This window comes from Heterodontus francisci, chromosome 37 (assembly GCF_036365525.1).
Source record: "Heterodontus francisci isolate sHetFra1 chromosome 37, sHetFra1.hap1, whole genome shotgun sequence".
In the NCBI taxonomy this organism is placed as follows: domain Eukaryota; kingdom Metazoa; phylum Chordata; class Chondrichthyes; order Heterodontiformes; family Heterodontidae; genus Heterodontus; species Heterodontus francisci.
Genome location: NC_090407.1, coordinates 26,496,004 through 26,508,514, shown reverse-complemented (window position 1 = coordinate 26,508,514; position 12,511 = coordinate 26,496,004). Strand labels below are relative to the sequence as shown.

Below are 12,511 nucleotides of genomic sequence, written 5' to 3'. Positions count from 1 at the left end.
TACCGCCCCATTAGCCTACTCTCAATCATCAGTAAAGTGATGGAAGGTGTCATCAATAGTGCCATCAAGCGGCACTTGCTTAGCAACAACCTGCTCAGTGATGCTCAGTTTGGGTTCCGCCAGGGCCACTCAGCTCCTGACCTCATTACAGCCTTGGTTCAAACATGGACAAAAGAGCTGAACTCAAGAGGTGAGGTGAGAGTGACTGCCCTTGACATCAAGGCAGCATTTGACCAAGTACGGCATCAAGGAGCCCTAGCAAAACTGAGGTCAATGGGAATCAGGGGGAAAACCCTCCGCTGGCTGGAGTCATACCTAGCGCAAAGGAAGATGGTTGTGGTTGTTGGAGGTCAATCATCTGAGCTCCAGGACATCACTGCAGGAGTACCTCAGGGTAGTGTCCTAGGCCCAACCATCTTCAGCTGCTTCATCAATGACCTTCCTTCAATCATAAGGTGAGAAGTGGGGATGTTCGCTGATGATTGCACAATGTTCAGCACCATTCGCAACTCCTCAGATACTGAAGCAGTCTGTGTAGAAATGCAGCAAGATCTGGACAATATCCAGGCTTGGGCTGATAAGTGGCAAGTAACATTCACGCCACACAAATGCCAGGCAATGACCATCTCCAACAAAAGAGAATCTAACCATCTCCCCTTGACATTCAACGGCATTACCATCGCTGAATCCCCCACTATCAACATCCTAGGGGCTACCATTGACCGAAAACTGAACTGGAGTAGCCATATAAATACCGTGGCTACAAGAGCAGGTCAGAGGCTTGGAATCCTGAGGCGAGTAACTCACCTCCTGACTCCCCAAAGCCTGTCCACAATCTACAAGGCACAAGTCAGGAGTGTGATGGAATACTCTCCACTTGCCTGGATGGGTGCAGCTCCAACAACACTCAAGAAGCTCGACACCATCCAGGACAAAGCGGCCCGCTTGATTGGCACCCCATCTACAAACATTCACTCCCTCCACCACTGATGCACAGTGGCAGCAGTGTGTACCATCTACAAGATGCACTGCAGCAATGCACCAAGGTGCCTTCGACAGCACCTTCCAAACCCGCGACCTCTACCAACTAGAAGGACAAGGGCAGCAAATACGTGGGAATACCACCACCTGCAAGTTCCCCTCCAAGTCACACACCACCCTGACTTGGAACTATATCGCCGTTCCTTCACTGTCGCTGGGTCAAAATCCTGGAACTCCCTTCCTAACAGCACTGTGGGTGTACCTACCCCACATGGACTGCAGCGGTTCAAGAAGGCAGCTCACCACCACCTTCTCAAGGGCAATTAGGGATGGGCAATAAATGCTGGCCTATCCAGTGACGCCCACATCCCGTGAATGAATAAAAAAAAACATAGAACTACAAGGTATCACTGTATGACTCCGTGAGATTCATGATCCTATATTCTAGCCTATGCCTCCCTGGTTCTACAATTTTATTATTTTGGGTTTTATAAATAGAGGCATCGAGTACAAGAATAAAACAAGAAGTTGTATAAAACTTTGATTAGGCCGCATTTATAGTTTTGAATGCATTAAGGATGCCATGTTATAAAAAAAAAATTGAAAGCATACTGTGCTGATTCACCATTATGATGCCAAGGATGTGAGACTTTAGTTATGGGGAAAGACTTCCTATGATTTTAGCCTAATTCACTTGGCGAGAACAGGGCATATTCAAGATGGGAGCCTGATTTAGACCCCGCCTGATTTATGGCCCCTTTAAAGTCGGGTGGGATATAAATCGGGAGTTCAAACCAACCGCCCTGTTCTTGCTGGGCAAATTAAGTTAAAATCACGGCTTCTATTTCGATTGGGAGTAGAGAAAGCTAAAAGGAGATTTAACAGATTTTTCTTGATTATGAAAGGTTTGAATGGCATGAATGGAGAAGAACTATTTCCTTTTGTTGGTCTGTCGGTGAGAATGGGCATCATTAAGATTGTCAGTGAGGTAGTGAGGGGAAGGGTTAAGAGAAATTTCCTAACACAGATGGTTGTTGGAATATGGAATACTTTGCATCCAAGCAGTGATTGAGGCAGAGACCTTTGTATCTTTTGGGATAAAATTGAGTGAATATTTGAAGCAGAGGAAGGAAGTGGGGTATGGGAAGAAGGTGGAGCAGTAGGATTAGTTTTGGATTACCCCAGCACAATGGGCTGAATGGATTTCATCTGTACTGTTCTGTGTTCATTGCAATTAACAGTCCAGCTTTCATTGATCTTTCTCCTTTACCCCAGGAAAATATTAACCAAGATTTGGAGCCAGAACCATGGCTCACAGATACAAGCCATGACGGTCAGCATCCAAAAGCAGAGGAACTCCATAAAAGGTATAATAACAGATCATGAATTATAGCGATTTGGAGGAGGGGGAAGCGTGAGTGCTGGTTTAGTAGTTTTCCTCTCCCAAAAATCGCTGCATTTTTATTCGCACCATAAGTGGGTTGGACTAGATTTTTGAAAGGTGCTTCTTGTCTTCCAAGGGGACCAAACAGTTTGTCTGGAATGTGTAATTTGATTCTGCCTTCTGTAGAGTAATTCAAGGTCTCTGCATTGTGTAATTTGATCCATTTAGTGTCAGACAGGCAAGTAGGTTGCAGAGCTCCCAGTACGAACGTTACTGTTTTCAGAGAACAGATAGGGCTCACAGTCCCGGGTGAGGACCACTCACAGCACTCACCCTTGTGAGTTCAGAGAACGCGCAGCATTCAACCTTCCGAGTTCAGAGAGGAAGGGGTGATGGGTAGAGGGATTTCAACATGCAGTGGGGAACATAAAAATTGAGGAGTTACTGGACCAGAAAGCAGTGTAAGTCAGCAAACAGGTGTGCTGGGTGACTGGGACTTGCCGCAATTTAGAATACATGCAGCAGAGCTTTAGATGAGCTCAAGTTCATTGAAGGTGGAAGATGGGAGGCTGACCAGGAGAACATTGGAATAGTTGAATCTGGCAAATAATACATAAATGAAGTGCAATGCATGATGGTAGGAACACAGAGTACACTCATTTTTCGAGGTGAACAACCCCAGTTTCTCTAGTCTGTCCATGTAACTAAAGTCTTTCATCCTTGGAACCATTCTAATAAATTTCCTCTGCACTGTCTCTAAGGCCTTGACATCCTTCCTAAAGTGTGACACCCAGAAATGGCCACAATACCCCAGCTGAAGCCTAATGAGTGTTTATATAGGTTTAACATAACGTCCTTGCTTATGTACTATATGATTCTATTAATAAAGCCAAGGATCCTGTAAGCCTTTTAACAACCTTCTTTCTTGTCCTACCACCTTGAGACTCGTTTACATATACCTGCATGTCCCTCTGCTCCTGCACCCCTTTAAAATTGTACAATTTAGTTTGTCTATCCTCATTCTTGCTACTTCTCCCACACACCCTCCCCAACCGTTCATCGCATTCCCTCTCCAGAGTTCCTGACCTTTCTCCCTTCCTGCTCCCCCCGGACTTCCTGACCTTCAACCCCCTTCCTGCACCCCCTCCCAACATTCCAAGCCATAGAGTCATCATTATTTTCTTAATGGCACAGAAGGAGACCATTGAGCCCATCAAGTCTATGCTGGCTCTCCGTAAAGCAATCCAGTCAGTCTCGTCCCCCCGTTATATCCTCTAGCCCTGCAAGTTTATTTCCTTCAAGTGTCCACCCCATTTCCTTTTGAAATCAGTGATTTTCTCTGCTTCCACCACCTTCAGAGGCAGTGAATTCCAAATCATTACCACCCGCTGCGTAAAAAAAGTTCTTCCTCACATTTGCGCCCCCCCCCACCCCCAATTCTTGCCCAAAACCTTAAATCTGTGACCGAGTCCTTGTACCATCAGCTAATGGGAACAGTTCTTCCTTGTCTGCCTTATCTAGACCTGTCGTACAGAAATGCCTGTCTATCTCCCAACTATGGAATCTCCTTTTGCAACTGCATTCTTTCTTTTGGATGAGACATGGATGGGGCCCATTTGCCCTCTCAGGCAGACATAAATGATCCCATGGCCCTATTCAAAGAAGAGCAGGGGAGTTATCCCTGGTGTCCTTGCCAATATTTATCCCTCAATCAACATCACAAAGCAACTGCATTCTGGATTCAACTAATTTGAGTCAATTAGTTTACATGATGAAGGAATGTAGATCCTTGTATGGATGGGTAAGCTAAGATGAGCCAAACACCTCCTACATTTGTATCAATCTTGTAAGTAATTGCCCTCTTCACCCTTGTGGTTACCCGTGGAAGAATCCTCTGGCAAAAGTTCTTTAATAAGTTTGATACTACTGCATTGGATCATTATCATGCAAATCTCTTCAACATCTAGACTTGGATCTTATATCCTTTCCTGATGCTTGCAGTTTTCCTGAGGGTTGACTTGGACAAATTCCAGGGATGGAAAGGTATCCTTTAAGAAGGGTCCTAATGCAGCATGACATAGGTAAATCGGTATTGATGACTTTCCAGTTTACAAATCTTTAAGAGCATAAGATCTAGGAGCAGGAGTGCACCATACGGCCTCTCGAGTCTACTCAGCATTAATGGCTGATCCTCAGCCTCAACTTCATTTTCCCCATATCCCTTGATTCCCTGAGAGATCAAAAAGCTGTCTATCGCAGCCTTAAATATATTCAATGATGGAGCATGCACAATCCTCTGGGGTAGAGAATTCCAAAAATTCACAACTCTTTGAGTACAGAAATTTCTCCTCACCTCAGTCTGAAATGATTGGCCCCTTATCCTGAGACTGTGCCCCCCTGTGCTCTAGATTCCCCAGCCAAGGGGAACAACCTCAGTGTCTATCCTGTTAAGCTTTTTCAAAATCTTGTACGTTTCAATGAGATCACCTCTCATTCTTCTAAACTCCAGAGAGTATAGATCCAATTTACGCATCCTCTCATCATAGGACAATGATCTTTTACCAACTTTCACTCAGCAATGGCAATTAGCCAAAATAAGTTGATTTGTTAATTTGACTTAGTTGGTCACAGTATTTATAAATCAGGTTATTATGAGTTAATGACCCTCTGCAGCTTTGAGCATGTAATCTAAGCTGACAATCTAGTATAGTATTTAGCGAGTTTTGCATTACAAAAGTGCCGTCCTTCAGATGAGATGTTAAACTAAGGCCCTGTCTGCATTCTACTAGTTCAGGTGGATGTTAAAGATCCACTGGCACTGGTTTTTAAAATAGCATTTTTTTTCACACCATGTCCAGCACACTATTCCTTCCTTAAATCAACATCACCAAGAATAGATTAATTGGTTATTCATTTCATTACAGATTGTGTGATCTTGCACTGTGTGGGATGCTGTTTTCCTACATCACAGCTGTTAATACACTTCAAAGTAATACATTCTATTGAGAAACACTGAGAGGTCTTTAAGATGTGATGAGGTGTTATGTAAAGCTAGTCTTTTTTTTCTTAAGTGTAGCTGTTGAATATCATTAGTGGCTAAAATTGCTGACCCATATGGAGGCTGTCCAGTTCCATTCCTGATCTTGGCTGGGGCAGTAGATTTGAGTGGAAAATGAACCCAGGTTCACCATCTTGGTCACAATTCAGTGATCCCTGCTGCAAAATGCATGTGGGTAAGCACAGTAAAAATAAGATTGGACATGGCTGTTCCCCTTCTGTTGAAAACCCTGTCAACACTGTCCCGAAAATCACCTATTAAGAAAGGCCACCTGGTGGAGATTTTTGCACAGCATGTGATTCATCATTAAAACAAGAATTAACACTTTCAGAAGAGAATAAATCTTTAAAAATGAAAAGGCAGAAAATTCATCATTTGTTATATGTGCTAGGTGCCACCATGAGATTAATCGGCTAGACACCAAGAACCATGAGCTGCAGCGTAAGATGCACAGACTGCAACAGGAGCTCGAACAGGTGACGTTGAGGAATGAGACACTAGAGTCCACATTGGAAGAATACCACAATCGTTTAAAAGATGACAGACATAACACTGACTGTGAGAAGGAAGTACTGAAAGCCAAGGTTAGTCTGGACAGCAGAGGTCCATATACTATGGTCCTCTTTTAATTTAAGAACAATATTGAGAGACAGGCATGGGTCTGTAACTCCGAAACAGCAAGCTAGCAACATTTGCACCCTGTGACTGTCCACTTCATAGGATTTGCTTTTAAATTCATGTCTGTGTTCAATATGATTCTCTTACCAACTTTCTGTCTGGTAGCAACTAGTACTAATGTCTGCAGTTCTCTGGTACCTTGCCGAATGTACCATTTCTCATGTGTGAACCTAGACTGTGAGTGTTAGGCTATGGAAGTCAAAACTAATCTTAACCTCACCAACACATAAGAGGCTTTTGAAGGCAGTGAGTGAGATGGAAATAGGAAGGTGGTTGTTTTGGAAAAGGGCAAGAATCTAACAATAGAAACATTCCTCACCAAAGGTGGATCATATGCAGGATGAGTAGTAATGCAGAGTCAGAGGTTTTGAAAGCGCAGGGAAACGGGATGGGTGCAGCACACGTTGGGATGTATGCTGAAATGGCTGGAGCCAGGATCTGGATGGATTTGTAAATGAGAAGTAAAAATCCTGGACTTGAAGCTGATTCATTGGGGAACAGAAAGACAGTGGAGTACAATACAGACTGCTAAAGTTACTTGTGCGATTTGTGTTTCATTTCCTTTTCTTACTGGAGAACCATCGATGTTTACAGCATGGAAAGTGGCCATTTGGCACATTGTTCCCATGAAGGCTCTTTCTATAGCAATCCAAAATAATCCCACTGTCGTGCTCTCTTTCGATAGCCTTGTAATTCTGTCTGCCTCCAATGTTTGTATCTTTCAAGGAAATAGACAATGGTATTTGCCTCAATTAGACTCCCGTGGCAATGCATTCGATGCTCCAATAACCCACTGCATAAAAAGAAATTCTCCTAACCTGTCTCTCTTCATGACGCTTCTTGATTAAATGAAGAACAGGCTGGGCCTCTCGAACAGCGAAAGATGAAGAGTGACCTAATAGAGATCTTCAAAATTATGAGAGGTTTTTAATAGAGTAGACACAGAGGGAGTGTTCCACTTGTAGGGAAGAACAAAACAGCATCAATATAAGATAGTCACTAAGAAATCAAATAGGGAGTTCAGAAGAAAATTCTTTACCCAGAGTGGTGAGAATGTGGAACTCGCTATCACGGAGTAGTCAAGGCGAATAGTATAGATGCATTTAAGGGTAAGCTAGATAAGCATATGAATGAGAAGGGAATAGAGGGTTCTGCTGTTAGTTATTTGAGGAAGGATGAAAGCAGGTTCAAGTGAAGCATAAATGCAGGCACTGACTGTTCTAGCCAAATGACTTGTTTCTGTACTGTATACGCATTCCTGTGCCCAGGTATTGCTGTGATTTACAAGTAAGCCACACATTTGGGAGACTGGATTCTCTGCCTATCTCCTTTACTCACCAGAGAATTCCATTCATTAATTCAGATGTTTAGGTCCCTCTGTAAAAAGCTTGGGTGTTAATGAATTATTTGTGTCAGATTTTATAAATAGGATCTTAAATTTTAAGAATTTGGTCAGACAAACTAGTTTTTAAATATGGGATTGATATGGAGCTCTTTTAACAGTATGTTCTTAAATCTGACTTCATTTCAAACCCAGCAGCCTACGTTTCATCACAAATCGTCCTAGGGACTGGATGATGCATTGGGTTAGATGCTGGCCTTTCACCTCTGAGCCCAAATTTAAATTCAACTCAGAGCAATGGGATAATAGACTTGTAATTCTGCTACCTATAGGGTTCTTTGTGAAGTGACTTTGGGTAGTCTCAGTCCAGGATGGGTCTACTTCACAAAACTGCTTCTAAATGCCTGTGTTACTTTGGCTATACAGTGCTTGTTATGGGGAATGAAAATGTCACACTGGGGCTATAGATACTCTTCTGATTTTGAGAAGATTTCGGCAGTGTGAAGGAGTTTTATTCTGTACCTAACCAATGTTTCCTTTAAAATTTACTTGTGCACGGCTTGTTTTGTTTTCAGTGCGCAGCCCCTTTAAATTTTTTTGCACTGCCGTGTACAAACATGATTTATCACTGAGCGAGGCTTGTGCCGAACCTTGCAGGCTGCTGCATGACCATGCAGCTTCCCGGGAACAATGCACTTTACCTTTTCTGTACCTGGCCTGGGAGTAATTAATGCAGCAGCGTAAAGGAAACATTACTGTAAGTCTAATGAAAGAAAAGCAAAATACTGTGGATACTGGGAAGCTGAAATAAAACGAAATGCTGGAAACACTCAACAGGTCAGGCAGCATCTGTGTGATCTGCATCTCTATGCTCCACTGTCTCCACAGTTCAGTGAATCTTCATTTTTTTCTTCACATTTTCAAATCCCTCTGCAGCCTTGCTCCAGCCATTTCAACAATCTTTCACAGTCGTGCATCCCAAGTTACGTAGCACCCTACGCCCACTCTACTCCTATGACTGCATTACTACTTATTCTTGCCCTCTAGAATTTTTTTCCAAAACCACTTCACCTGCCTCTCTCCACCTCCCTTCTCATCTTTAAATACCTACCAAGAACCCACCTTTTTACCTATGCATTTGATCTCCTCCCCACGATCTAAATGCCTCCTTTTTCCTGCAGTCAAATGCCCTTTTACATGTTGAATATGGTGCTTGTTTGATTCCTAACCTGTAAATAATCATGCTATACACCTAGCTTTGGTCAAATGCTGGGTGCCTGAAAAGGATTGTTTCATTTCTCAACTCAAATCCTTCAATTTAATGAACATAAGCCTCACAAAAAGCATTTTTAAGAAAAGATTGCAGTGCAGTGGGAGTATGAATGATACCATTGAGGCTTCCAATCAAATACTGATTGCAATCAGTTTATCAGAACAGTGTTAAGCTTCTGGAGTTGTAAATAGCTGAACCTAGCTTGCACAACTGAGGCTATTTTCCACAAAGATAATTTCAAAACAAAGAGATCTTTGTTTAATCTTCACATGTGTAGCTTGAGAGGAAGAATACTGAGTTCCCAAATTGGGGACCCAGCTTCAGATCCCATTTGATCTGACGGTGGGGATGAAAGGCTTCTAGCTGAGGACATGAGTTCAGATCCTGTTAGCTGTAGTGGAATGGAATGCTAGATTTTTTTTTGGTTGAAATCTCAGCTGTACTATATGGTGCAAGATTCTCATGCAGGACATTGGGGCTTGAATCCTATATCTTGACTGTTAAACTCCAGAAAGCTTCTTGTGGAAGGATAATGCTGGAGCCTATCTTTACACAGTTTCACATTTATTGTACAAAGTAAAAGGATTACAAACATGTAGCTCCTCACTCAAAACCCTCCACCAGTCTGAGTGTCTGCTTATAAGTGCTCAACTAAGACCCCAGTTAACACCCTTCACCTGCATATAATCAAACAATTGACACAAAATTAACAGATTCACATTGGCTATTGAAACATATTCTTTTTTTCTAAAGAATGTCAATGTTGCCATTTTCCAAGCAGATATACAATAAGAGAACTCTAAGCTAGGTTGTTGGACTTGTAGCAGAAGGTTTCATGTTGGAAATGTGTAGGTCATTGTAACAAGGAAGACTCCACATTGGGATGGGGCACTATAGCAGGTTTGTCACTGTGTTGCATTATAGCAGAGGACTCTATTTTGGGTGTAGGACATTATAGTGGGATAGTTCTAGATAGGGTTTGATGCATTGTAGCGAAGGTTACACATTGAATGTAGACATCATAGTAGGAGTGCTCAATGCCCAAGATGAGGCACTGTAGCAGGAGTACTTATGTTGCCGTTGAGGGACCTTACTTGGGTTGCCTAGTATTTGGATGAAGAATTGTAAGGAGGCTTTGTGTTGGAGGTGGAATAGTTGATGAGCCGAGTTTTAATTTATGAACTCATTTGCATTATGTAAATGTACTTTGCTCCCACGTTACCATGGCACTGGTTCTCACCTTTCCCTTTTCTTAGAAAGGAAGTTAGTGTTTTCTAACACTTTATCTTTCTGCACAGATCAGCAGCATGGAGACTGATTATGTAAAACTCAAGCGGAAGTACAAGGAGCTTAAAGCCAAAAGTCATGAGGTGATCAGTATTGTGGGTAAGGATCAAGATATTCAGGAGGTGAGTGTGAGACTTTACTCTGTTCTGTGGGAAAGGATTTGTCTAACAAGGATATTGATGCTTGATATATAATCAGTGGTGCATTAGGAACCATTACCTGGAGTGTGATACTGTCAGCATGAAGTATACCTTACACTTCAGCCATGCATTTGACAATCTCAATAGTTGGAAGTTAGAATAATGTTCTTTTCTTCAGACCTCTCCGTTGTGCATGATAAATAATGTAGTCAAAAACAGAAAATGCAGCTGCCCTACTCTAAGCTATCCGGACCAGAAGATGCAGGTTCAATTCCTGGTTTATGTTGAAAAATATTGATGTCAGCCAGGTATCAGTAGGGGCATTCCAATTGACCTTGGTGCCCTAATCTAGAGATGGGTAGCAAGAATTAGCAAGAGATTGTGATCCAGATTGCTGGGCCATGCTTCTTTATTGATATTGAAGGAGGACAGAGCTGGTCTCAGCCGTGATGTTTTCGACAGCCAAAGCTCACACATAATATGGGTGTACGATGGATGACTGCACCTATGGAACTTACCTCAACAGGAGTCAGTGCCGGAGGGATGAGGAAACATTTTTGGGAGAATGGTGCGGAAGCATTTTTAAAAGGAGCCCTGATTGAAAGGCTTGTGCCTTGTATTGTATTCTGCTAACACTGATAATTGGTCTCTGTATTACCTTCAACAGCAGTTAAAAAGAAGTCAAGGGACAATGGAGAGCATTCAGCTAAGGCTTGAAGAAGAAATTAAAAACCGGGAGTATCTTGAAGCAGCACTGGCCAGTGCCGAGCAGTCAAAAGTACGAGAAGCGGAGGTAGGACTGTGAGGAAATTGCTCCGCTTGACATTGGAAATGGGAGTTTCACCAGCACGATCAGAAGATCTGTTGCGGAACCCATTCTTTTTTACTGATGTGAGATAGATTAGAAAATGTAAAATAATTATAAAGGCAATCTTAGCATAATGTTTTTACATTTTGTTTTCAATTCTACGGTACAGTAATACATTTCAGACATACTGATGCAGTAAGCGCCTTGGGATGCTTTATTATCCTAAAGGTGCTGTATAAATGCAAGTTGTTGTTGCTTAGGTAGTAAGACTAACTTGAGGTAAGTTCTAGTAAATTACAAACAAGAACAGAAAATGCTGGAGTCATCCAGCAGATCAGGCAGCAACTGTCGGGGAAACATGAGTCAATTGACAGTGAATATAAACCCTTCCACAGAACGACAAGATATCGCAGGTGAACAGCATTTAATAAGGAACAGGAGGAAAACGCATACACGTGCACAGGAAATTACATAGAAAGACTGTAAAAGTTCTATGGTGGGGATCAGGAAATTATTAAAGGGTAGAAGTGATATGCGCAAGCAGCAAGAGAAGGCTTGTTAACAAAAACTTAAGAAATAAAACTCATACGAGATACCTATCTATACTCCTTTAAAGCTCCACTTTGCCAATGTTTTCATGCTTCCCATTCCACTTACCTATCCTCTTAACATTTTACCTTGAAATAAATTGTAGTCGTTTGAATAGTCAGGAACATTTATCAGGGGAGAAATCTGGTTCCAGGGATGAGGGAATTTAGCTACAAGATTAGGTTGGAGAAGCTGGGGTTGTTCTCCTTGGAGCAAAAGAGATTGAGGGGAGATTTACGACAGGTTGAGATAGGGTAGACAAGGAAAAACTGCTCCCATTATCTGATGATACAAGGACTAGGGGACACAGATTTAAGATTTTGGCCAAGAGATGCAGGGGGAATGTAAGGAGGAATTTTTTTACGCAGCGAGTAGTAATGACCTGGAACTCACTGCCTGTGAGGGTGGTGGAAGATGAGACGATGAATTATTTCAAAAGGAAATTGGAAGGGCATTTGAGGGAAGTAAACTTACAGGGTTACAGGGATAAAGCGGGGGAATGGGACTGACTGGATTGCTCTGCAGAGAGTTGGCATGGTCTCAATGGGCCGAATGGCCGCCTTGTATGCCGTTATGACTCTACGAAAGTTCAAACTTTTTTATCTGTAGCCGTTGTTGTGTTAATTCTGTTCTGGTGGATCTAGCCACATAGATTTCACACGAATAACAGGATGGCAAGATTTTTTTTTTGTGACCAATGGGCTGGAAGACCCATTGAGATTCTCAACAATATATACTTATTTCAAGATTTTACAATTTGCATTTATATAGAAAGACATCTTTACTTTTTGCAGTGCATGAAGAGAAAAATGAACACTCAGTGGGAGGGAAGAAAAGTAGATGGAATTAAGGAATGGGGCTGAAAGAGCAGGTGAGAATTATTTTTTAAAAGCTTTTGAAAGGAAGAGAGGAGATAAGGTGGAGGGATTTCTGTAGGTAGTTCTGGAGGGCAGGGGCATGGTGGCTGGAAGA

General features: G+C 42.2%; 1 protein-coding gene across 5 annotated transcripts in view; it reads left to right on the top strand.

Annotated features, from left to right (window-relative positions):
- ccdc30 (coiled-coil domain containing 30) overlaps positions 1 to 12,511 on the top strand; it is a 130,787-nt gene that overhangs the window by 66,957 nt on the left and 51,319 nt on the right. For all 5 annotated transcript variants that reach the window (XM_068017398.1, XM_068017400.1, XM_068017399.1 and 2 more), the window contains 4 exons: positions 2,257 to 2,348; positions 5,815 to 6,007; positions 10,015 to 10,125; positions 10,811 to 10,936. In XM_068017398.1, coding sequence (XP_067873499.1) covers positions 2,257 to 2,348; positions 5,815 to 6,007; positions 10,015 to 10,125; positions 10,811 to 10,936 — 522 coding nt within the window. The remainder of the gene's footprint in view (positions 1 to 2,256; positions 2,349 to 5,814; positions 6,008 to 10,014; positions 10,126 to 10,810; positions 10,937 to 12,511) is intronic.